This window comes from Panthera leo, chromosome F3 (genome assembly GCF_018350215.1).
Source record: "Panthera leo isolate Ple1 chromosome F3, P.leo_Ple1_pat1.1, whole genome shotgun sequence".
NCBI classification, from domain to species: Eukaryota; Metazoa; Chordata; class Mammalia; order Carnivora; family Felidae; genus Panthera; species Panthera leo.
Genome location: NC_056696.1, coordinates 31,120,465 through 31,145,885, shown reverse-complemented (window position 1 = coordinate 31,145,885; position 25,421 = coordinate 31,120,465). Strand labels below are relative to the sequence as shown.

Below are 25,421 nucleotides of genomic sequence, written 5' to 3'. Positions count from 1 at the left end.
TCTCAGGGGGAGAGGCATTCTTTGCCTTTGTGTAGAGAAGCGTTTTGGTCCGGGGAGCTTTTCTTGTTCCTCTTCTGGATGGTACAGGCTGTACACGCTAGAAATCGGTGGAGTTAACTGAAGTCAGGGTATGGTGAGGACACACAGGACTGAGATATTGATCACTCCTCCAGGGGCACACACCTTGGGGCTCTCTTCCCTTGCCCGGCTCTCTCCCAGTCCCCCCCTCCAACGGCAGGCATTTCACAGTTCTCCTGGGGGCTGGGGGCTGGGAGCCAGGCAGAAGTAGTTTTTGTTTTCCTTGGATAAGCGTTTCATTCACGGGGTGGATTTACTCCTCTATCAAGATTCTTATCACTTTTAGAGTTTCAGTGGGAGAGCGAGGCAGAGAACGCCAGGCTCACGCTCCGGTGACCAGCTGACAGCATTTTCCATCCAGGGTGACTTGGAGATTCAAAACCAAGAATTATTTGAATGAAACAAGACCAATAAAAGGAACGCAAGGCACGATGATAATAAAAATAAAAATAAAGGACGAGGAGCTGTGGACTTCTCAGTCATAATTACCCTTCTCTGGCAAGGACCAAGAAGCTGGGCTGGCTGTGTTTACCCTACGCCCTAAATTGAATTTCCCCGCAAGGACAGGATTAAAACACAAATCTGGCTGGGGTGCATTAAAATGCAAACTGGTTAAAGATTTCTGTAGGCATCTCACGAAGAGAAAAAAAAAAAAAAAAAAAGAGGACGGGGGAGTTTCACCTGACACCCTCCATTTTCCTGTTTCACTTTATAATGGTGCAATTTATTCCAGGGCAATAGGTAAGTAGTATATAGATACGTAGAAAATCCCAAATAATTTTCATTTAAATTTACAAGCGTTCTTCCTTCTGGTCTTGCAGCGTTCTGGTTGTGCCGACACGCCCGGGGTTTACCTGCAGGAGGGTGGAGTGTGGGGGTGTGGGGCTGGCGGAGAGGGAGTGTGGGCGTGGGGGTGGAGGGTGGGGCCGGGAGAGCCGTTACCTGGGCGAAAAGTAAAGCAAAAACAACCGCCCCGTGCTTCCCGCGCGACGTAGCTGGAAACCGGGTCAGGTACAGGGCTACATCCTCCAGGATCCTGCGTGGAACCCCTGGGCTCTCAGACCGGCTGGTGGCGGGGGGAACTTCCGAGGCTGGCCTCGGGCGTTGTCTTGGCTGCCCGGAATTTTGGCGAGGGTGTGTTGGCTGAGGTTTGGGCTTGGGGGGAGAGGAACCCGGGTGTGGGGGGACCTGCAGTTTGACCTGCAGCTCTGAGGGTCTCTGCCTCAGGCGGCTGGGCAATCAGAGGGTCTGCGGAGACGGACAGATCTTCTCCGGGGGTGCAGGACTGTTATGTGTGTAAGCGGGCGTGGGGGAGTGGGGGGAGGTGGGGGAGACCCCTCCATCACTGCCAACTGTAACTGCTTTAGGGGAGCAGGTGCGGGGGTGGGGCTGACGGCGAGGCCCAGGTTCCAAGACCCTTCAAATTCTTACCTCAAGTTACCAAAGCATGATCTTTGATCACCTCTCTCCCAAGAGGCAGGTGGAAGCAGAGGCTTCTGCCCCTGACCGTGCCCCCACTCCCCACGCGCGTACGCGGGTCCCCCCCTGCCAGGCAAGTTCGAAACTTCGCCGGCCACATGCGCGTCCACATATATTCGTCCTTGGGCAGTTGAGAAGGTCTCTGGTTCTGCCACTCTCGAAGCTGAGACAGTTGGGGTCGGGGAATCGGAAGGCGGAAATTGTTTTTAAGGTTCACGTCCAGTTCTGCTGAAGCCCCAGCTCTAATCTGAGGCCATAGGACCCACCCTTTCCCGACAACTGGGCTTGAGGGTAGAAGGGATTTCTTTTACGAGACTTCGTTTCGGCTACGGTCAGTGCGTCCCCAGTCCCGGCGGTCCTGTCCCAGCCAATTCCGCTCTCGGCGCAGAAAAACACGTGAAAGACGAAGATGGGTTTTCCCTAAACGTAGCCTAAGAGGGAGGCGACCCCCCCCCCCCTCCCGGCTCGCGTAGATCAAAGCACCTTCTCTTTCCTCCCAGCCCTGGCCGCGCGGTTTCAGCCCCACTCTTAGCGCCTGTTGCCTCTGATTTTACAGCTCTCTTATCGTTCCATGCTGTGTTCGTTTCGCTGAGAAACTGTCAATTTCAAACTCTTTGTGGTTGTTTAAAAAAAAAAAACAAACAAAAACCCACTCCGCTCCGTCCTGGCCCTGGCCCGGGAGACGGGTTCTCCACCGGCCGGGAGGCGGTTCCACATGTGCGCTCGTGCGGGGTGCGCCGGGGCTGCGGGCGCACAGTGCCCGCTGAGCGCTGCCCTCCGCGACTGGGTTAACGGGCAGACTTCTCGCGGGCCCTGCCGTGGCGGTCACCCCCCGCGGGTAACGGTGGGGGCTCACGGTAGGGGTCCCTTGGGCACCTCTCCCACAGCGGCGACTACCACTTCTGACACTACCCTGCCCTCCATTTGAGAAGGATCTTTTGGCGGGGGAAGGGGTATTTTCCACAGCCTCCAGAAAATGACCACGCATTTTAGAGAAAGGTCGTGCCCGCTTCCCAGCCTCACCTAGTCTGGGCTGCGGCCAGGCCCCGCCCCTCCATCTCCCCCCATCCCCCAACTTAGCGGAGGGAGAGATGCCAGCGCAGTGGAGTCATGCCGCTGGCTTGGGCACCATTGGCTCATGCCTGGAACACGCAGCGGCGAGTACGCACATCTGGCGGCCAGCCCGGACGGCTCCGGTCCTGATATGGAGAGAGAGGGCGGGCGGGTGTGTGTCCGAGCGCGCGAGGCCGGGAGAGCGCGGCCCTGCGGGCTCCTCCCCGAGCTTGCATCACCAGTGCCCCCCTTCCCTCCCCGCTTTGGCCCCTCCTCCATCCCTCTCCCTGCCCAGCCTAGTTCGGCTGGTTCTCGGGGGAAGCTATTAATAGCATTACGTCAGCCTGGGACTGGTAACCCGGAGTAAACGGGCACACCGCCAGCTGGAGGGCTATAAAAGGGGTGATGCAACGCTCGCCGAGCCACAGTCGCACGCAGCGAGGCGCGCAGTGCACAGCGCTCTCCCGGCGCCGCCGCCCGAACCCGAGCCGACCCGCCAGCCCGCGCGCCGGCCGTGAGTCCTCGGGGCTCGCCCGCCCGCCCCGCAGACAGACAGCCCGACCCCGCCCCGACCCTGCCCGCCCTCTGGACCCTGGCCGCCCCGAGTGGAGACCGGAGGTGAGCGCTGGAGCCGAGTGAGTGAGCGCGGCGAGGGTGGCTTGCTTTCATTCCCTCGGCGCCCCTCTAGTGACCAGTCCCGCGACCCCTGCGCCCGCCCCCCGACCCGCGCGCCCAGCCTCCGGCTGCGAAGGAACTCTGGCCGAACTTCTGCCAGCCGAGGCTGCTCCACAGCGCTTCGGAAAGTTTCTCGCAAAGAACTTTCTCTTTTGACTTGGGGCGCGAAAGGTTCCCGGCGACGGAGACGTCGGGCTCCGGTTCCTCCACCGGCTCCGGGGCACTGCTCTTCTTGGCCCTCGGCGCTTGCTTACCTCTCCCGGAGCGGGCGTGGGGAGGTGGGTGCGCGGGGGGTGGCCAAGGCTCTCCGCCTCGCTGGCCCCCGCTCATCCTAAGCTCCGAGCCGGGCACCGCCGCTCCCGAGTGCAGCCTTCCCGGGGCCCGCCGAGAGGCACCGAGGCCGGGTGCCGGCGGAAGGGCTGCCCCAGGGGCCGGAGCGAATGAATGGGAAAGGGACCGGCGAGCCTGGGTGCCGGGCGCGGCCGCTGGGGGTCGCCCTGCGCTCCCTGGAGCGCCGGGCCGCGGGACCGCGCCGGAGCCGGGAGCGAAAGTTAGTTGCGACAAGTTTAGAGGTGGCGAGCGCTCGGGTTGCTGTCCCGGGGCGGAAGGCGGAGAGGGCTCCCGGCACAAGCGAGCGTCCAGCCCCTGGGCCTGAGACTTCCTGTCCCAAAGCTCTCTCACACGCTTTCCCTATCTGTGACTCTTCCTCCGGCGGGCCCGCGGATTTCTCTGCTTTTCGCCCGTGGAGACCCACCTCGGAGGAAGCGAGGGTGCGGAGCCCCGTCAGATAATTGAGAGCACGCCTTTGTAGCCTGGTGGTCAGGACTCTGAGCGCTTACACTGCGCCTCGTGTCTTTGAGCCTCAGTATCCCCAGCTGGGAGAAGTGGGCCCCTCCCTCTGTTTACAAGCACCAAGTGGTGGTTGACCAGATAACCACTGAGGTTCTGTTCTCTCTGGCAGAACTTCTCCAGATTCCAGTGGTATAACTGAAAGAAAGGGGGCCGGTGAGGAGACCTGGATGATTTGCAGGGGGGGGGGGGGGTGTCTCTGAGACCAGCTTCGGTGGCAATGAGGGGGAGGGGACTTATCCATGGGCATGTCTTCCCTTCCTTTCTTTCCATTGAATTGGTTCTCCTCTCCATTTTCATTTCACCTACTTTCTTTCCTCCTAACCATTTTCTTTTCCCTAATTTTACTACCTAGATCACATACGCTTCTTACAAATAAAGGCATGGCCAAACCCCTGATGGAGCCAGAAAAAAGAAAATGAGTGCTAGAAAATCTGGGTGGCCTCCCAATGCACGTATTTCAGTGTGGGTGACAGTCCCCTCTGTTGGGGGCTTCCCGGACTTTAAATGAAGGAGAAATTGTTCTTACTGTCCTTTCGTTTTATGTTTAGTATTTAGCGTAGAATAACGCTGCAACATACAGACTCTTGCCTTGAGGATGTTCTGGACAAAGCTTGAAGTGGCAGAGGGGTTTGTAATTGTATTGTCTGCATGGCTTCAGAGACAATGTGACAGGTCGCTCTCCAGGCTGACAGTGTGGATAAGATGTAGCCCACAGCACCTGTGGCAACAGTTGGAGCCTTCCCATTCTTCCTGTCTGAACCCCACCCCTGTCTCTCTTTTGGCCCTGTCTCTCCATTGTTCTCTTTCTTTTGTACTCCCTCCCTGCCTCAGTCCTGTCAAAGCCTCTTCTGTGGTGGATACCAGGTTACTAAGACCACTGACCCCTCATCTACCTGGCCAATGACTCTATTCTCCATTTGCCCTACTGGTTGGTCCTTTTGGGGTTGAATCTCTGTTGGTGATAAAGGAAAATGAGCAGTGGGTGAGTGGCCAACAGTTTGGCCACGGGTGGGCCACTCACCAGCTTTACGGCCCTTGTGCAAGTCACTACCTTCCAGGGTCTCCTTTTACTCAATTGCAAAATGAAGATGTGACCTAGGTGACTCTAATATTGGGCGTTTTATCCCATTATCTAGAGCCCGTGATTTCCTCTCGTTGCAAATTGGCTGGGCATGGAACAGGGTCAATGGCTCCAAGTGTTACCCGGCTCGGGGAGGAGGAAGTGCATAGGCAGGAGACCACAGAAACCAGAGATGGTTCCATACTTGAGAACTGGTTATTTCTCAAGTGTGTAAGAGCAGTGGAGACAAGGTTTTGCCAGCAAATAAATAGTGGGGTAGAACTGACCTGGTGTGTTGGGAGCCCTGGGTCAATCAAGGTGTAAAAGAAGCTGTGAATGACCTAAATTTCATTAGGGTTCTAGCGCATTCCTGATCGATAGGGCTAACTTGCATTGACAACAACATTTTGAGTTCCCTCTGAAATGGGGAAAGTGGAATCACAGTAACAATGGCTCCTCAGTTCGGGTATAAATCCACTTTCGTGCCATTTATATAATCGTCTTAACTGCCCTGTGAGGGAGTGGGGGCAGGGGGTTTTGGTCTCATTTTACGGATAAGGAGACTGAGGCCCAGAAACCTTGAGTGGCTTGTCAGTGGGTGCTCAGCTTGTGAATGGTAGTGATAGGCCTGTTCCTGAAGCTCCAGCCTTACATCGATGATTTTTAGGGAGGCTGGGAGAAAGACCAAGATAGAAAGTTAGTGAAAGACCAGCATCGGCTTCCTATACTGTAAGTAAGATGTCTTAAGAGCAGCATTTAGTGTGAAGAGATGAAAATTAAAAGTGAAATTCAATGTAGTTGTAGCTACTAGGAAATATAATCTGAGAGTTAAATTTCCAGTTAAAGAAACACGAGTAAAGTTTCACTTTCTTGAAAATGATGAAACTACCAAAGATATGACATGGTTTCTGATTGGAGATAATGAAGCAAAAGCAAAATGCAGGTTCTTTGTAGCAAGTGTGGACAATTTTAACATCAGCGTAGAAAGTCAACTCAGAAAATCCCCAAACATATTTTTTTGTCTGCAGTGAGGGGGGAATGTTGGCAGGTCTCGACTTTCAGAAAAATTGTCTGAAGATTTAACTTCATTTTCCTTGTAGGGACACAAGCCTGAGTCTGGGCTTGATCAGACCTTAAGAGAAGGAGGAAAGGAGTCACCAGAAAGTATCTCCAGAAATTAAGCTGTAGCAGAATGCAGAGAAAGTTCAAATCTCTACAGATATAACTGCTTTACTTTCAGAAAGGCTTTTTAGCATTTTTACAGCCTGTTTCCATCCCCAAGTAAGCCCACCTAATGCTTTTCATAAAAACATTCCATACCACAGACATTCTTCAGTTTCTTTCATCGGGACTGCTGACTTTACACTAAGGAGGAAAAAACAGTCCCAAACAGCAGACCCCGAGCCCTGAGAGCCCATTAATAAACTTAGCCGGGTGGTGAGACAGAACTACACTCAACCTCAGTGGAATTCAAACTGCCCGTGTAGAGGAGAACCATCCAGTCCTCCAAACAAAGGCCAGCCCAGTGGTAGCTCTGAATTCCATCCCTGAACTACTGAGTTTTTAATAAAGTTGGTTAAGGGAGGGAAAACATGAATGCCTGGGAGAATCTTAAGCCTCTGGCTTTAGAAGGCCAGTTTTTCAGAGTTTATCACCTGCCAGAGAAGTATCCTCCCAGTGTCCTAAGATTATTCGATTACAGTGATAGAGGAACATCAGTTCTGGCTTATGACCCGGGGCTTTGGGAAGAGAATTACATACATTTCCTGGATTTCTTTGAATAGTCAGCAGTGGCATTCGTAGGCCTGGAATTCTTTTTTCCATCCGTGTACTTAAGATCTTAAGGGGGAGTTAGTTATAGGTCAGGGTGATCTATTCAGAAGTGTCTGAGATCACAGAGAGTGACCAGCCACCCTCCCACTGAGACCCCACAGAGCGTCTGTCACAGAGCCAGGCCTGGGTTGGAGGGATCCCTGGGAGGCCCGGTAAGAATATACCTCCCAGCTGCCTTTATGCTTTCCAGGACGTGTTCGTGTATTATTTCCTCAAACTCCTTGCACAACTCTGGAAAAACAAGGTGATTGTTACTGGCCTTCTTTTACAGAGGAAAAAGCAGGCACTGGGAGGTATAATGATACCTGAGTAAGTGGACCTCAGATCTTGATCATCAGTCCCCAGTCTAGGAGTTTTGTGGATAAAAGACCCACGTACTACGACTCCTGAAATGCAGGTAGCAGCCAGAGTGTGCACGCTGGCACAGAAAGATCAGCAGTTCATTGCACAGAGTTCATATTTTCCCCATGGTTCTTTGCTTAGTCTCCTCCCCACTGTTTCAGTTCTAGGACCCCCAACCACCCCATGCCTGCCCCCGCTCCCCAAGAAGGATTTGCACTGTTTTTTCTTTGTGGGTTTTGTTTGTTTTTTTCAGTGTAGAATAATATTTTACATACTATAAATTCAGGGCATAAGTTCTGGAGTCAAACTTAGTTCTGAGTCCTGATGCTGCCTCATACTAACTCTGTGACTTTGGGGAAGTTATTTAGCTAGTCTAAACCTCAGTTTCCTCATCTGTGAAATAGGGCTGGGACCCAGCTCACTGGATTCTCATGAGGGTTAAGGGAGATAATGCACAGAAGGGTTCTGGTGTGAGGGTGGCACTCATTAAATGTTAGCGACTTACCAAAGGGCTTCCTGTCTGCTAGACCGGGCTAATGATGGCAGGTCCCCAGATTGAGAAGAATGCTCCAGGGGACAGTCTGCCTAGACTGTCATTCATTATACACATTCATTATACCTGAAGAACCGACTGCAAGGATGGGGGGGTGGGGGACGGCCGCTGATGGAGGGAGAATATGGCAGGAAGAGATTTATGGGGGACCATTCCAAATTGGAACCATGGATCTATTACTGTTTCTACCCTTCACTTTCCTTGCACTGTCCCTTTGGGTTCCCTGGGCTGTAGAATGAGAGAGGTAGATGAGACCTCAGAGACCCTTTGATTAGACCGCTCCTTCCCCATTTCTTGTATTCAGTGGGGCAGTCTGAGGTGGTCAGTGGCCATTGGGAGCAGCTGGTGCCCAGAGCTGGGTGAGGCTCTGGGGACAGGAACAGTGGAGACTCAGTCCCCACGCTGCAGGAGCTCTCAGCCATTGGCCTGATGAAGACTGAGGCTCAGAGAACCTAGGTCACACTGTCCCTCAGTGCCAGAGCCAGTCCCAGGTTCCCCTGGGCACCCAGCCCCAGCTTTCCCAGCCGCCACAGGGCTCAACAACACCCCCCAGGAGAGGTCCAAATTCTTAGATCCTTGCTTTTCTTTTCTCTGAGGTCTTTTGCTTCAGCAGCCTTTACCTTAAGAAGGGGCCACTGGTCCCTTGAGGTGTGAATCCTGCCCCCCTGTCCCCCCCCCCCCCCCAGCCAACCCCAGCTCCTGCCAAACTGGGCTGAAGTAACACACCTGCTAGCTATAGTTACCATCCTCATTCTCATTGGCTTGGATCCAACTTCCGGAGGGAGAAGCTTCAGAGATTTATTTGCTAAATGCAAGGGTCCCCTAGTCTTTGCTTTTGCTTCTATTCATTGATTGATTCAACTTGATTTCAGATACCCTCCAAGTTTCTTTTCGAAACAGAGACTGAAAATGGGGTTACACAAAAGTCTCACTGATTTTTTTTTTTTTTCTTTCAATGCTCTTCCTCTTTCAGGACTGTTTGAGGCTGCATTTGCATATATGCACACCAGCCAAAACTAATATCTTTGTGAATTCAGAATAGTCTGAAATGCCACCCCTTATAAATTTCAATTAGGCATTTATCCACATCACTGAGCTGTGTATTTTAAGAACCTGTTTTACTCAAGACGAGGACGGCATGAAATGAAAACAAAACAGAAGCCTGAGGGCTTACGGGACTTTCCTCTGGGGGTGCGGCCCTGGTGTTGGAGGCCGCAGGTGTGGGGAGACTTGATCCCATGCCCCTAAATCCCTGAAGTAGCTTGGGTTTCAATATTTCTTTCAGCAAAATGATGCTTCAACACCCAGGCCAGGTCTCTGCCTCGGAAGTCAGTGCCTCTGCCATCGTCCCCTGCCTGTCCCCTCCTGGGTCACTGGTGTTTGAGGATTTTGCTAACCTGACACCCTTTGTCAAGGAAGAGCTGAGGTTCGCCATCCAGAACAAGCACCTCTGTCACCGGATGTCCTCTGCACTGGAGTCGGTCACTGTCAGCGGCAGACCCCTGGAGATGGCAGTCACGAAAACTGAGGTAGGTTCTTCTCGAGGTGCCTCTGCTTTCGATGCTTATTCATCATACCCCCACTGTGCCAGGCATGCTCCAGGCTGGGGACTGCACAGAGGGCAGTGACTGTGCTCATCACCACCAGGACCCAGCCGGCCAGACTGTGGAGCCAGGACTGGCCAGCCATGCCCCGCGCTGTGTTGATGCTCACAGCCCGGCTCCAAGGCCACCTCTGTCTCTGAATTCCCCCTTGAGCAACCTTTTAGAAGACACCTGGAGTAATAGACATGGCGAGGAGTCTAACAGGTGGCTGCTGGCGATGCTGTGGTGGCCCAAGGACCTGAGGTCTTGGCTATTTTGCAGGCCTTTCCCTCATGGATAAAAGATGGGAGTGTATCAAGCTTACTTAATCGGCCCGATCACTGTCTTTGGTCAAGGGGTAGTGGAACATGGCCAAAAAGGAACTGAGTTTAAAAGGAAAATTGTTATGAATCTTCATGATTCTATAAAAGGAGGTGGGGGTAATAATGACTCTTGCATAAGATTGATGTAAGGGTTAAATGAGACCGCGTTTGTTAAGAGTCCGGCTGTTAGTCAGCATTCCGTGACGGGCAGCGGGGGCTACCATATGATGCTGCATCCACAAGGCATCATTAGAGGCATTGTTGGGCCTCAGTTAACCTCTGGAGGCCATCATTGCCTTGTTCAATCCTGGGCAGCACAAGGGGAGCCCTGAGACACACGAGGAATTTTTTTTAATTCTGTAATTAAATATCTTGAGATAACAGGATGGAATGGAAAGTAGTAAGATCCCCATAGAAGAAAGAAAAGCATTTTGGAAGGCTATTTGGAGGGTTCTTCAGAGGAAGAAGCAGGAGATGTCCAGTGCAGAGGACAGAATATTTCCTGCTCCGTGGAAATATTCCTTAAAGCCACCCAACTCATCCACTGATTCTGTGTTTACCAAGTCACCTTCTGATCTTAGGTCAGTTTAACAAGTAGGTTTTCCTACTGGGAAGAGAATGCACCAGCTGACCTAGTTGAATATTCAGGTCCCCTTGGTTGCTATAATTCTCTTCTTAAAATAGATGCCAAGCCTGTGAAACCCATAAGCATCCTGTTGTACGTAGGCAGAGTGAGCCTGTTCCCCCAGATCCCAGTCACCTCTGGGGAGGCAACAAGATGGAATGAGGCCGTATGTCCAGGAGAGGATACAGTATGAGGAGCCAAAAGCCTGGGTTTACACCCGGGCTTTGTAGCCTATGGGTCTGGTAGCCATGAGCTAGTGATTCCTGGGCTTCTCTGGACACATTGCTGCTGGCCACTCTGTGCCTCATTTCCACATCAATACAGTGAGAGAATTGAACTAAATCGTTTCTGAAAGCCTTTTCCATCTCTGACAGTGTATGACTCTGAGATTTACTCTACTTTCAAGTACTTCCTCATTTGAGAAAACCCTGAATCCTCTCCCACTTCTCCAAAAATGTCCGTAGGGTTGCATAGGAAATACGACAGTTGCTGAGTTCTAGATGAAGATATTGATGGTGAGGTTAATAATGACAGTAACTGAAGCTTACACAGCACTGACTAAACATTATGCAAAGCATTTTAATTTTAATGAAAAAATTGTTTTAATGTTTATTTATTTTTGAGAAAGAGCATGAGCTGGGGAGGGGCAGAGAGAGGGAGACACAGAATTCGAAGCAGGCCCCCAGGCTCTGAGCTGCCAGCACAGAGCCTGACTCAGGGCTCAAAACTACGAACCGTGAGGTCATGACCTGAGCAGAAGTTGGACGCGCAACCAACTGAGCCACCCAGGCTCCCCTAATTAATATTATGTGTATATAACTAATCTAACTGATTTGACCCTCCTCACCACCCTATTAGGTAGCTAAGATTATTGATCCCATCTTACAAGTGAGGAAACTGAGGGTCACAAGAGTATTGCAATATGCCCAAAGTCTCACAGCTAATAGGTGGTGAAGCTGGGATTCAACCCAGTTTTGTTTCAACCCAAATGTCTGCCGGTATGGCTCTGGGATCCAGGATGTAAAAGGCGAAACTGCCTCTTGCCTTGCTTTCCCCTGGGGCTTTGTTTCTCTAAATCTCTGGCCTTCAGTGCAGAGCCAAGGCCGTGTTGTCTAATCCAAAGGACTTCTAATAAGACGGATCTGTGGTGATCATTGGGTCCCAGGATTTCTTCCGTTTGAGGTGTGGCTCCCACACCCTCTCCTGCTGTCGGGAGCTGTGACAAGTGACAAGACAAGGTCTGACATTAGCAGCCTAGGCCATCACCTGCTTAGCCCCCCGTGGGTGCTTCATCCTAGTCGGCCTCCAGCCTCTAAGCAAAGCCCAGTGGCCGACTTTGTGGGCTTCCCATCAGTCCTGAGACAAAGTCAGGGTCAGAGCCAACTTCCATAGAGGACCAGATCCTGAAGCAGGACAGGGTTTTATTCTTTGAGGCCCCTCACGGCAGACTCCGAGTGGGGCACAGAGGAAGAGGTCAATATTTATTTGCTGGATGAATCAATGGTTGGTTCATGTTTACCACCCACAGGTGGTACCAAGCCATGGGCTGATAATGCCGCTTTGTTTGGGCGATGCTCCTGGGTTCCTCTTTTCCGGGAGCTCCATGAGCTTCTTGTGAATTCATGAAGGAGGTGTTTTAATGCCCTGGGTGAAGATAGAGGTGAATGGGGGTCAAGTCAAAGAAAAGGCAGGAGGGAGAGGGTGGCCAGGTGATATTCCTGAAGCCGTGCCTGGATCTAGGGGAAAGGACGTATTGACCAAACAGAATCTATTTCCTGCTCTAAATGATTACAGTTTTCATCCAGTAGTTACCAGTTTGAATATACAACTCATTTCAAAATCCAAATGCATTTTTTAACAAGCTGAGTTTTAATTTCTTAATATTGCCCGCGTAACTTGAACGAACGGTTCCTTGGTTTTCATTATCTGTTCGCAAGCGTGTGCGTGTGGAGAGGTTTCATGCCGAGGCCCTTAGCGCTGGGGCTGCCCTGGTTCACTCTGTGCTGGCAGTGAAAGGCGGTGTATTCAAGGTGGGTTGCATGTCTTGATCTCTTGCCTCCCATGACGTGTGTGGTCCCTTCACTCGTAAAGGTAGCCCCGGAAGAAGACGAAAGGAAAAAGAGGCGGCGGGAAAGAAATAAGATTGCAGCTGCCAAGTGCCGCAACAAGAAGAAGGAGAAGACAGAGTGCCTGCAGAAGGTGAGTCCTCCCCACCTCGCCCCCTCCTCTTGCTCATGCCTGCCCCCCACCAGCCTCATGCCGCTGTCACAAAGGGAGTCAAAAAGCCCCCTACCCAGGAGTGTTTTCTCGAGAAGACGTGTAGCAGAAAGGTCACTTGATAGATGAGGAGGTAACAAACTATCAGCACAACGAAGGTGACGCTGGATGTATGAGAAGCAGGTGTGTGCACTGGAAGCCGCAGGCTGTCTGGTGCCCAGGTTCCCAGCAGCCCTGGCCCGTCCATACACGTCCAGCAGCTTCCAGGCTGCAGGATACATCAGCCCAGTTAAAGAAGCTTCATTGACCCGTTTTAACGAGAAAAGGAAGCTGCCAGCTCTCAACTGGCTCAGAATGAAAAGCCTTTAATTAATCTCTTCAAACAAGTTATTTCCTTAATCCGAAAGCAGTGGTTATACTTTTTTTTTTTTTTTTTTGAGTTCTTGTGTGTTCTTAACTCTGCTGCCCTTCTTGGCTCATCCAATAGTCTGAGCTCCTGGCTGTGTTCAGTCGGCTCCCCTTCCTGAAGGGAAAAGCACGGGAGGGAATGGCATCTCAGGGCAGGAGGGTGGGCCACGGCCCTGTCCTTCCAGGCTGTGTCCTGTCCCCCGAGTGTGGACAGGCCAGGGCAGAGTCTTCGCCCAGGTCCCACAGGCCCCCAAGGAGTCTGTTGATTGCCTCGAGGAGGCGATGAAAATCGAGACACTGTATGTGTTGCCATGTACATTTTTCTCAATGAAACCAGTGACTCTCAAAAGCCTAAGCACCGTGGGTCTGCATTTCTTTCCAGCCCTCAAGGCCCATGTGGGTCCAGGAGAGCTACACATGGGCTGTTGGACTCATACAAAGGAGATCTCTGAGCCATTGGCTCTACTGCAGTGTCATTACCACGGGAGCCACAGCCCTCCCTCAACCTTGAGCGGAAACTCAAGGGCATCTCTGAAGAAGCCTCCAAGTTCAAAGGCTTCTCCGGGGGCTGGATTCTCCCAGATCTAATGCTGCTGTCCCAGCTTTGTGGGGACGCTGTACCAGGGAGCCCACAGCACTCCCTCTGCAGACCATTCCCACCTCGATGAACCCCGATGACTGTGACCACCGCCACCCCAAGCCACCCTCCTCTTCACTGGAACCTTGGCCACACTCCTAATAATTCTCTTGCTTGCCCCCCAGGAGTCGGAGAAGCTGGAGAGCGTGAATGCCGAACTGAAGGCCCAGATCGAGGAGCTCAAGAATGAGAAGCAGCATTTGATATACATGCTCAACCTTCATCGGCCCACGTGTATTGTCCGGGCTCAGAATGGGCGGACTCCAGAAGATGAGAGAAACCTTTTTATCCAACAGATTAAAGAAGGAACATTGCAAAGCTAAGCAGTTGTGGTATGGGGGCAATTGGGGAGTCCTCATTGAAACCTTCTACATCCCAAACCCTGAAGCCATTGGAGATCTGACTTCCTGTGCACCTCTCGCATCCCAGCAGTGAAGCACCATCGAGGCAGAAGAGCCCTTGGTGACTCAGCTGGGCCTTTCCTCTCTGCACCAGAGTGGACTTTGGACCGGGGCAAGGGCATCTTTTGTCTTAACTCCAGGATTTAGGCCTTAACCATCCTGGCTATTCTTGGATGCTGCAGATGGCCCCTGATTAGGGTCCTGCTCATCTTTTGCCTGGATTCTACAAAAACAAACAAACAAATAAAGCCAGGACTCTCACCATAGGACTCATGCTGAAGAAGTGTCTGCACATTGGGTGGGTGGAGTGGGGCCACCTCCTGAGCTGCCACTGCCACTGCCACCATCACTTATAGGGACACAGAGTGAGAACGGCATTTAGCGAAGTTGTACAATGGCCAGGGTTGTGCTTTCTAGCAAACATGCTGTTATGTACAGGAATTACTGTGTGCAAGGCATTTGTTTCAAAGCTAGGCATTGTGTTCTTCTGATGTTTGTTTTGCACAACACTGGTGTGATTTTCCTCAGATCTGGTTTCTGAGGGTTTGGTGGGGGAGGTGGCTACCACCATATGCAGTGTCTTACAAAATGCTGAGGTGGCCGCAAGAGCTCATCAGCCCCGGGAGAACAGAATTCTGCTGGCGAGCAGCGTAGTTTTGTGCCAACAGAGAAAGCTGCCTTTCCCTCGGCGCCCAGGCATTAACGCAGAATTTGTGGGCATGACTGTAGGCCCTCTGTTGCAAACTCAGTTACAATGTCACAGGAAGAAAGCAGAAAGAAAGTCCAACTTCCAAAGGGTTAGGACTCTCCCCTCGGTGACTTAGGTCAGGAGTTCTTTCTAGGCCAGAAGAGCCAAAGAATATTCCATTTTCCTTTTCTTGCAGTTGAAAACCACATCCAGTGGAGACAAGTTTGAAGCCAGGTGATGCCTGGGTTTTAGCATTATTGGGTGTTAGTGGCATTGTTTGTCATGCAGATGTTGGCAGAAATCTGGCCCAGAGCATTTATAACTGTGAGAGGTCATTCACACTGGCCACAGGACTCTGGCTACTGTCTGTTTAAATTCTGATGTTTCTGTGAAATCCTCAGAGTGTTCAATCCTACCCGGTAGTATCATTACAATTTTTATGTAAGAGGAAATATTACTTATTTATCCTAGTATTCCTAACCTGTCGATATAATAAATATTGGAACCAAGACATGGTAAACTTAAGTGTTGTGCTGGTTTCTGTTCTTTTAAATGGGTTGGTTGTTGAGATTTACTCATTCCCCACGCCCTCCCTCTCCATTGAGGGCGAGGGGCATTGAGCCTAAAAATTCTCCAAGTGTCATCCTTTGCTTTTTGGCGTGCCACTTAGGTGGGACAGTTGACTTTCAATCCTGTTCCTCGGTCTATAGCATCTGATACTCAATTTCTCATTAGCAAACCCTAGAACACAGCGCCAACCAGGTATATCCTTTAGACCAACTGTTTGCTGTTTAGAGTTTGGATATACAACCTGAATTGCTAAATACCTCCGCTAGTTCCTCTGAATGTACGGATGCCTAAAACGTACACCTGTTTTCCAGCTTGAGCCCTGGACACTGTACATTCTGCCACAGAACACCTCTTAAAGTATCTACTTGATTACAGCTATTGTCTCAAATATGTGCCTTATTGTTGCAAATACGTATTTCGAATGTGAGGAAAGAATGGAGGGGGGAAGAGAGGGAGACAATAATTTTTGACCGGACAGGTGTGATAGTGCAAAGAAAGGTATTCCACCTAACTTTCTGGAATCTCCAGGGCATATGATTCCTTAGGTCTGGAACAGAATCGGGCTCCCTTGCTCTTGGCCTGTGCAAATTGGTATCCCTCACAGGCGAGAAATAAACACTGGCTGCTCTGCTGCTAACGCCGTTCTTCAGAGAGATAGTAGCTTCATTAAATGTTAAGATTGATGCACATGAATGGGGAGCCTGCCTCTCTGAACTCATGTAGGTTTCCTCTAAACTCTCACCTGTGACACAGGTGTCCTGATTTTGCTGCTTTATTTGCACATCAGGGATAGTTCCCAGTCTGCAAGAAGCCCTCTGGTTGAAGTACCATTCACCACTTCTTTTAGGAGATCATCTATTTTCTTTAAGATAGGGGGACAGGAGGGGAGGGGGGAGGGGGGGCGGGGAATTCCTCGCATTTACCCTCTGGTTGTAGATATAGGTGCCCCCGATCAGCTGTTAGGAAACTCAAGACCGGTTTTGAAGCTGCCAGGGACAACAATGGATTGGAGAGGAAGGAAGTGGGTGGTGGCTATGGCCAGAAAAATGGATCTGAAAAATACGGTTACTGGATATGGTTATATGGTTACTGGAACTGACAGCTCTTTTACCAAATGCACTAAAAAACAGTTTTGCTTTCTGCAGCCAAGATTATGTTCTGATACTTTAATAAAAGACAAAAAGATGACTATGTATTTACCATCAAGTCGTTTAGTTCCTCTTGTTTCACACTCGATGGAGAGGGAAGGTTGGGAGGGTCTGAGAATAAACTTGAAAGGGACCTCCGCCAGAGTCAGGCACCTGGGCTATGGTGCCTTTCCATGGGGCTGCCTCCTGCCATGGTGGTGACGTCACACTAGCAGGGCCTGGAGGGCCCGGCCTCCCTCCTGACCTCATCCCTGTCCCCTCGCCTTTCCCGGAGATCTGGCCTGACACCTCTTTTGGGATAAAGAGTTTTAAAGGGTTCTGGTCCAGAGGGATTCTGGAATTAAAGAAACTCACTTTCTGCCAAGAGCTAAACTGTTATTTCCCATCTTTATCCTAATTTCTCCCCATGGGCTTTGAATAAACCCTTGAAACCCAAACCCCGATCAAGCCTTTTCTCTCTTCCCATCCCATACTCTTTGGTTGTGTTCAGTTTCTCTATGGAGTGGACAGTGTTTTCATGAATCCGCCTGAGGTAAAACTTCAGAGGAGGCCGATTTTGCCCATGGATCATCCTTCTGTGTTCTCATAGTGGCTCTAAGCCCAGAAGCATCTTTTTTGTCGTCTCAAAAACTGCTCTCGAGAAGAAATTCACCTGAGACTTAAAGGGCCAGTTGAGGATGAATGTTAATGAGAGCTACCATTTATTTAGACAATATGTGCAACCTTTACATGGCAGTATCTCATTTCATCCTCAGTGACTTGTCCCCATTTTACAGATGAAATGGAAAACTGAGTAGCTCGCTCTAGATCACACCATTGACCTTTCTCTAAAGGGTTCCAAGCAGGAATGTATATGTGTGTGTGTGTGTGTGTGTGTGTGTGTGTGTGTGTGTGAGAGAGAGAGAGAGAGAGAGAATACACCCAACATAAAATCTGCCATTGTACCTATTTACAGTGTACAACTCAGTATATTCACAATACTGGGTAACTATTACCACTACCTAGTTCCAGAATTTACATCCCCCACAAAGTAAATCCTGGACCTATTAAGCAGTCACTCCCCATTCTCCCCTCCCTCCAGCCTCAGGCAACCACTAATCTAAACTCTGTCTCTATGGATTCGCCTCTTCTGGATATTTCATATAAATAGATTCACACGGTATGTGGCCTTTTGTGTCTGGCTTCTTTCAGTTAACATAATGTTTTCAGGATTCATCCACGTTGTAGCAGGTATCAGCATTGCATTCCTTTTTATGGCTGAGTAACATTCCACTGTATGGATAGACCACATTTTGTTTATCCTTTCACCTACTGAACAGGTGTGTGTATTTTAATGGAAAGATTGCCTTTGTTTTCAAGGACTGAATCTCTAAGGTAGAATTTCAGGAAAGATTTCATCAACCTGGAGGATGAGAGTTGGGAGGTGTGTTTCTCAGAACTTTCAAGTAACAATTTAGAAATTAGGGGGGGCGTCTGGGTGGCTCAGTCGGTTAAGCATCTGACACTTGATATCGGCTCAGGTCATGATCTCGCAGCTTCATGGGTTCAAGCCTCACATCAGGCACGGCTCTGGCAGTGCAGAGGCAACTTAGGATTCTCTGTCTCCCTTTCTCTCTGTCTTTCCTCCCACCCACTCCCCCACCCTGTCTCTCTCAAATAAATGGACTTTAAAAAAAAAATCTTTAGAACTGACTGACACACTCTGGGGCATCTGGGTGGCTCAGCTGGTTAAGCGTCCAGCTCTAAGTTTCAACTCAGGTCATGATCTCACGGTTTCGTGGGTTCGGGCCCCACGTCGGGCTCTGTGCTGGCAGTGTGGAGCTTGCTTGGGATTCTCTCTCTCCCTCTCCTTTTGCCCCTCCCCCACTCACACTGTGTCTGTCTCTCTCAAAATAAATAAATAAACTTTAAAAAAAAAAGAAATTACACATTCTGCGTCTAGCTCAGTGGGGGGTGGGGGGGTGCGATAAGGCAGGAAGTATGGTGGCACACACTCCCCATAGGTGTCACTGCTTTCAAACCACTCGTGCATGGTAGGGAGGTTGCTACAGGAGGATGTTTGGCAGCCTCTTGGAATTGAAGATTACATCCCAGGCCCCCTGCCCCCTTCATTTCACTGGGGAAGAAGGGAAGAAAACTGGGGGTCTTCAGAGAGAATAACTAGGTGTCCATACACAGGCTGTTTATGAAAACATAATGGAGGGAAGGAGCAAAGATGGCCGCCTGGATAATTTAGTCCCCACTTCAGCCCAGCCACTGCCTGTAGTAGTCGTCTTGGGTGCTGCCCATGACATCTATATATACACCTATGGAGTTACACAACTTCCAACAGTGCATCAAACGGCTCTTCTTGAAGGTAGTTAAATCAGACTGGTTTGAAAAGCGTGTGGCTGGAGCAAGGTTTCTTCGTGAAGGCAAAGTACTGGAGTGGTTCAGAACAAAGGCTTTGGGATCAGCTAGACCCGCATTCAAATACTGCCTCTACTACCATTACTTCTGTGAAGTTAGGCGAATGATGCCTCAGTGTCTTCACCTGTAAAACGGGACGTAACGACAGTACCAAACTCAATGGGCTCTTAACGGTCGTATGTGAAGAACATAGCAGGGCACCTCGGGGATGAGTTTTTAATGTTATTGTTGATGGTTGCTATCTTCCATGTGTACTGAGATTTTATGAAAAAGCAAGCGAAGGACCAAGACTGCCAGTTCAAGGTTATTGGATAAAATGAAACCATGAGCTCAGATGGCTCCAAGTGTATCCCATCACCTTCTATTCCTATGGATTTTGTCCAGTTGCTGAATCTTTTGCATCTGGGGGAGGATTAAAAAAAAAAAAAAAGATCCCCACACAAAATGTTCCCATTTGAAGAAATTTTTATTTTGATGCCCACCTGAGTCCCTGGCAGGATGGGCCTGTCCTCTGTGGGGGCAGTGGGGGTGTTTGGGGAGGAGGATGGTGGCCCTGCCCTGAGGGGGCTGCCTGGGGGATGAGAACAAAGGGGTATGTGACAGTGACAGGTCACAAAGGGCAGCAGAGGATAAATATGGCTGCGCAGGGGTTAGTTAGGCTGAGTTAGTTCTGTCACCAGGTCTGCAGTTCCCGGCCTCTCAGGGAGATAAAACTTCAGGGGTGGAGGTGAGGTGGAGGAATCCACCATACATCTCCGCACCCTTGCAGAATTTCAGTCTGGGGTCCAGGCACCCTACAGCACCCCCTCTGTAATCCTCTGAGCTCCCACCCTCACTCGTGTCTCTGGGAGGCTCTGAGGCAAAGGGGGGTGGCCCCCGTGGGGTGGGGTGGGGTGGGGTTGAGACACTGGCCATAGAGCCACCTGTGTGACACAGGAGCTCGGCTATATACCCTCTGCCAGCCAGGCCCAGGGAGAGAAGATCCAGGGACCCGCCTTGCCCGCACTGCCTCTTGTGATAGGAGAGAGTCATGAACCCCGAGTCTCTGCTCCCCTATCACACAGCCCACAGCCGCTCCGCAGTGGGCATGTTCAACACGGCCATGGGGAAACTACAGCGACACCTGCACAAGGGGGAGTACGACATCTTCAAGTACGCGCCTATATTTGAGAGCGACTTTATCCAGATCACCAAAAGGGGAGAAGTAATCGATGTGCACAACCGGGTCAGAATGGTGACCGTGGGCATCGCGTCCACCAGCCCCATCCTCCCGCTACCGGACGTCATGCTGCTGGCCCGACCGGCCACCGGCTGTGAAGAGCATGGCGGGCGTGGCCAGGCCACCAAGGGAAAAGGCCACAAGGCTACCAAGACCTTAGAGCTCACCAGGCTCCTTCCCTTGAAGTTCGTGAGGATCTCCATTCACGACCGCGAGAAACAACAGCTGCGCCTCAAGTTCGCCACCGGCCGCTCGTGCTACCTGCAGCTGTGCCCCGCTCTGGACGCACGGGAAGACCTCTTCACCTACTGGGAAAAGCTCGTGTACCTCCTGCGACCACCAGTGGACAGCAACAGCAGTACGTACGCCCTTCCAGCGGAGGACATGCTTTGCATGCCTGTGTTTGAGGAAGAGAAGAGGAGCCCAGCAGGGGCGGATTTCCAAGGAAAGGGCTATCAGGACCAGGTCAGCATCAGGAGCCTCCACGTGGTCTCCGAGGTGGCCGGGGCCACCTCTGCAGCTTTTGCAGGTGGGGAGGGGACCCGTCAGGCCTCCCACAAACCCGATGCAGCCGCCGCCACCCCAAAACCTGCAGAGCTCCACAGGGAGTCGGCGGCAGAGCCACACGTAGAGCTGGCGGCCGTGGCAGCGCGGGAGGCGGCGGGGGCGGCAGCGGTGGTGACAGGAGGGACGGCCGCGGGGTTCGCAGCAGGGATCGCAGCGGACACCGCGGCAGGCGCTTTGAGCGTGGCCTTGACCAAGTCAGCCGCCCCGGATCGGCTAGGCGCGGCCGTAGCAGGTGCAGCCACCGCGGGGCCGGGAGGAAGCAGGACCAACCTAGCCATTGCGGGCACCGCCAACCTCTCCCCGGAGAGCAGGAACGTGGCCTTGGCAGGTGCCGCGAAGATCCCCGGGTTTACTTCCGGCTCGTCGACCAGCCTCTCCCAGCGGGCCGGCAGGACCCCGACCTTCGCAGGGACAGAGGGCGCCCGCAAGACTGTGGCGGGAAACGTGGAGAGAGCGCTCCTCTCCGACGCGCAGAGCGGAGGCGCGGAGGGTGAGCAGGCGGGAAGGCAGCCGCGCAAGGGCTGGAGGGAGCGCAGGGACAAGGAGCGAACCTTTCGGGGCTCCCGTCGCCGCAGGGCAGCCGACACGCGCCACAAGGCCGGGGGGGACAAGACCAACCGGAAACCCTCCGGGCGGTCCTTAGCCGGCCACAGAGCCGCGAGGGAGGACAAGGACAAGGCCCGCGGCAGCCCGGGGGGCGGGAGGCGAGCCCCCCACAAAGGTATCGGCCACGCGCCCATCCCCAAGGAGCCCAGGGCCTCCCACAAATCGGGGCGGAGCTTATCCACCGCCAGCTCGGGGTTAGCCACCAAGAGGCTGGGCAGGATCGGGTTGTTCCTGAGGAACGTCAAAGCCAACCTTACTACCAGGACCACGGGCTCCCTACGCGGCAGAGACGTGGGCGTGCTGCCTAAGGCGGTGCACAGGAGCGGGCTGGAGGCCATCGAGGCCTCGGAGAACTGCCAGGGCCTGGAGAGCGCGGGGAGAGGGACATCTGACATTATGGAGACAGTGACCTTCGAAGCCCCTTAGTAGGGCTTTCCTCACAGCAGTTTAAATAAAGAACCATATAATCTGAGAACGGCATGCTGCATTCTGTCTGAATTTCTAGGTCCTGCAGCCCAGTAGTGACCTCACACTACTGTGAGGTCAGGAGGGGTCCGGTCTGAGACCCTGGGGTGGGGTCAAGGGCAGCCCCCACCTCACACTGCTGCTCAGAGCCAAAGGAGTGCTTCATCTTGCCTCAAGGACCATCTGGCTTGTTCCTGAGGGCCACGGCTGAAAGTCAAACTATGGCCTGGAAAGCTCTTCCTTTTCTTCCATCCTTTCTCTATAAACAGCCCTTCCCCCTTGCAGGTCCATAGACCCAGCAAGAACAGGACTCCCATACCCTCAGGCCAGTCAGTGGAGGGTACCAGGGTAGAGCTGCAAACAGTCTCCAGGGTCTATTCCAATTCCAAGGGAGAAATTGGTTCTAAGACGGTGAGAATGTTAGCAAGACACTGTGCCCACAGCCCAAATTCCCATCAACACAATTGAGAGTAGGATATGTAGGATATGTATAGAGATAGACATACAGCAGTGAAAATGAAGGGCAGCTACACCCTGGCTCCACGCATTGGCAGAGGGAAAAACCTATTCTGTGACTATAGCCTATACCACTTACAGAACAGTTCAAAACCATGTTTGAAACCGTAGATACAAAATTCATGGGGGAAGCCAAGACGGGATCACGAGGTGAACACAGGGCTTTCAGTGGTGTTGATCGATCTCCTAAGCAAGGCGGTGGGGTGGGTACATGGGCACACAGCTGTATTTTTCACATTACTCTCTCTGCAATCAGAATGGTCCTAGAGTCACCATGGCAACAGTGATGAAGTTCTTGCCTTGGATGTCCCTAACCAATGCCTTATCCCTTATGTGTTCACTCTTAGGTACTGCTATGACCATATTACAAGATCCAGTTTAAGGAGACAATTTAATCCTCGTTTGGTTATTAAAAAAGGAATAATATCTCTATTTTACAGATAGAAGCACTGAGGCTCAGAAAACTTGGAACTTTTGTAGAACAGTGATCCATCGGCCCACCCCAGACCCCACTTCTGTATGCAAAGCATTCTCGACGCTATGTTCCAAAACACTCTGCAACAAATGGACTGGATTAAGGGGAGGGAGGGATGAGAGCTGGGGAGACTCCTGACTGTGACCCGGTTTGGGGATATCCGTGAGCCCACAGTCCTCAGCTGGCCTTATCTCCAGAGTGTCCAGACCACCTTCGAGCTGTGTCCCCAGCCTCTGCATGACCTCCTGCCTGGGATTCCGGGGACCAGTCCCTGCCGGGGCTGCCTCTCCTTACGACCCATTCCTCTGGCAGCCACTAATTAAATGTTGGTATGGAGAAACCATCCTGAGCTCGGTTTTCAAAAGTTTAAAAGGGTTTCTCCTTGCCAAACCTCTCCTTCTGGAGTTCAGAACACAAATCCTTAAACCTCACGTGAGGGAGGTTATTTGTTAGGTCCAAGCAACACAGATGCTCTGACTTTTGCAGCCCTCCTTGGGGGGGAGGGGAGGGGTCTCTTCTGTTGGTTAAGGGAATGGTGGCCACGGGGCGGGGCCTGGGGCACGGGTGAGGAAGGAAGACAGCCAGAGACCTACACACACCCACCGTTTCCTCCAGCGAAACAAGGTTCACAACCCCAGGCTGGAGAATTATCGGAGTGAGTCAAGTCATTCTTAAAGAATGGAACATGGCCGGTGAGGAAAACAACCTAGAATCATTAACCCAGAGCCTCGGAGAAGACTGGGAGCTGCAGGGGGACAGAATTAATGGTTTACTCTTAACCAGCTTTCCCCTGGATTCAAGGTGGGGAAATTACAAAAAGACCACATCACATTCTTTTGATCCTGTGATTCCACCCAGGCAAGTGCAGGTAAACACTGGTCTGGAAGAAGAAATTGCAATAAAGACATCTGCATAGAACTTAGTCGTTTAATGGCGCGTAGGTTCTTTAATGTACGTGCCTCCTTCTGCTTCTCACATGTCTCCACTTTGCAGATGGGCAAATGGGGGTTCAGAGCATTTGAAAGACTTGCTCAAGGTGGAGGTGATGGTGCAGAGAGGGGATGATGCAACTCCTTTCATGTATCACCTACTGAGTGCCAACTCCACATCCCACAGGGAGGGACAGGGACAATGGAGAAAATAGGGCAGGCTTGGGTCATCATCACAATGCTCAGTGACAGATACAATGAGAGATGCATGTTCGGGGAACAGGATCTATTCAGAGGAGGGGTTCTGGGGCATGGGAAGGAGTCTTGGGTCAGGGAAGGGTTCACAGAGGAACTGGCAGTTTTAAGAATGACTAGGTCTCTGCCAGGTGGAGGAGGCATGGGGAGTAAGGGCAAAGCTGGAGGAGGTGCAGGTCACAGAAAAGGATGCGTGCAAAGTACGAAGCCTTGAAATATTACGATGTGTTGAGCAACTACAGGATTTCAGTATTGCTGGTTGGAGCACAAGGGGAGAAGAGGGACATGAGGCTGGAGAATCAGGCAGCTGGATCTTCGGGCACCTGGGGTGCTGCGTGAATGTCCAGGATTTGGGGAGCCATTGAAGGCCAGCGTCTGACGGGAGTAAGTTCTCTCTGGCTCCAGAGTGGACAGCTGATGGACAGGGGGCTGTCTGGAGACAGGGGATCCTCCAGGAAGCCATTCCATTAATCCTGCCCAGAGATGGGGAATCCTGATCCTGGGTGGCAGTGGGGGAAACAGAAGGGAGGTGGGGTCCAGAGGTGTGAAATGATGGGACAGGACAATTTCCACCCCACATCCTGAAAGACCGGGAGATCATGGTGTAGGCTCAGCTAAAGGAGGCGGAAATGACAAAAGTGGAAGTCCCTCACTCTGTGGAAAGCAAGGAGGAACGTGTTAAGATATAAAACAGCTTCTAGGTGGCTAAGGGGTAAAACATCAGGACAAGGCAGCCAAAGGGAACTGGAGAGGAGAGGAGACACTGCCTGAACTGTTCCTTGCCCATGGGCACAGGAGGTATTCCCACAGAACCCTCCTCACTGTGCCCAAGAGTCGCCCGGCAGAGCCCCTTGTGGCCACATCCTGGTAATGCAGACTGCTGCTTGAAAGAGAAGAGCCAGGACTGAGGCTGAGTGGCAGTCACGCCTTCCCTTTGTCACACCACAGTTAGCATAACACCAATCCCAGAGGTGTGAGCTGGGAGGGAGGGGTCTGAGTCAAGAGGATGCACCTCATCCAGGCTGCAGGGCTCCAAGCCTCTGGCAGAATGTGGAGTGACCACAAGACAGGTGCCCTGGGAGGTTGGGGGTTCTGACTCAAGGGGACAGAGTGACCATCAAGAAAAGAGGTAGGGTCTGGGGTGCCTGGGTGGCTCAGTCGGTTAAGTGTCCGACTTCGGCTCAGGTCATGATCTCGCAGTCTGTGGGTTTGAGCCCCGCGTCGGGCTATGTGCTGACAGCTCAGAGCCTGGAGCCTGCTTCAGATTCTGTGTCTCCCTCTCTCTCTGCCCCTCCCCGACTTGTACTCTGTCTCTGTCTCTTGAAAATAAATAAACGTTAAAAAATTTAAAAAAAAAAAAAAAACGAATAGAGGTAGGGTGGAGTTATGGTCAGGGTCCCTCTGCAACCTAGAAGTCATTCGAGAAACAACTGTTGAACACCTACTGTGGGCAAG

The 25,421-nt window shown here is 51.7% G+C and overlaps 2 protein-coding genes and 1 long non-coding RNA gene across 6 annotated transcripts; all 3 read left to right on the top strand.

The window, feature by feature from the left end:
- The first annotated feature begins 1,151 nt into the window (after window positions 1-1,151).
- ATF3 (activating transcription factor 3) lies at window positions 1,152-15,332 on the top strand. 4 transcript variants are annotated; one of them, XM_042925550.1, is made up of 4 exons: window positions 1,152-1,212; window positions 9,211-9,454; window positions 12,548-12,655; window positions 13,844-15,332. In XM_042925550.1, exons 2-4 carry the CDS (start codon window positions 9,215-9,217, stop codon window positions 14,039-14,041), a joined length of 546 nt encoding a protein of 181 aa, XP_042781484.1. In that variant the 5' UTR covers window positions 1,152-1,212; window positions 9,211-9,214; the 3' UTR covers window positions 14,042-15,332. The 4 variants fall into 4 exon arrangements, with proteins under 4 accessions (XP_042781484.1, XP_042781482.1, XP_042781481.1 ...); XM_042925548.1 differs by lacking the exon at window positions 1,152-1,212 and adding an exon at window positions 2,221-2,414; XM_042925547.1 differs by lacking the exon at window positions 1,152-1,212 and adding an exon at window positions 2,452-3,228.
- A 4,243-nt stretch (window positions 15,333-19,575) lies between these two features.
- Window positions 19,576-21,798, top strand: FAM71A (family with sequence similarity 71 member A). The gene has a single exon (XM_042926226.1). It carries the CDS (start codon window positions 19,965-19,967, stop codon window positions 21,750-21,752), a length of 1,788 nt encoding a protein of 595 aa, XP_042782160.1. The 5' UTR covers window positions 19,576-19,964; the 3' UTR covers window positions 21,753-21,798.
- Window positions 21,799-21,899: 101 nt separating this feature from the next.
- LOC122212156 lies at window positions 21,900-23,654 on the top strand. The gene is made up of 3 exons (XR_006199039.1): window positions 21,900-22,202; window positions 22,748-23,111; window positions 23,398-23,654. It is a non-coding gene; the product is annotated as an uncharacterized LOC122212156 (long non-coding RNA).
- The last annotated feature ends 1,767 nt before the right edge of the window (window positions 23,655-25,421 follow it).

Excerpts from the sequence above, each read along its gene's own strand:
- FAM71A (XM_042926226.1), top strand. The coding sequence starts at position 19,965 with ATGAACCCCGAGTCTCTGCTCCCCTATCACACAGCCCACAGCCGCTCC.
- ATF3 (XM_042925550.1), top strand. The coding sequence starts at position 9,215 with ATGATGCTTCAACACCCAGGCCAGGTCTCTGCCTCGGAAGTCAGTGCC. Across the intron at positions 9,455-12,547 it reads TGGCAGTCACGAAAACTGAG|GTAGCCCCGGAAGAAGACGA; the intron begins GTAGGTTCTTCT and ends TCACTCGTAAAG. Across the intron at positions 12,656-13,843 it reads AGACAGAGTGCCTGCAGAAG|GAGTCGGAGAAGCTGGAGAG; the intron begins GTGAGTCCTCCC and ends CTTGCCCCCCAG.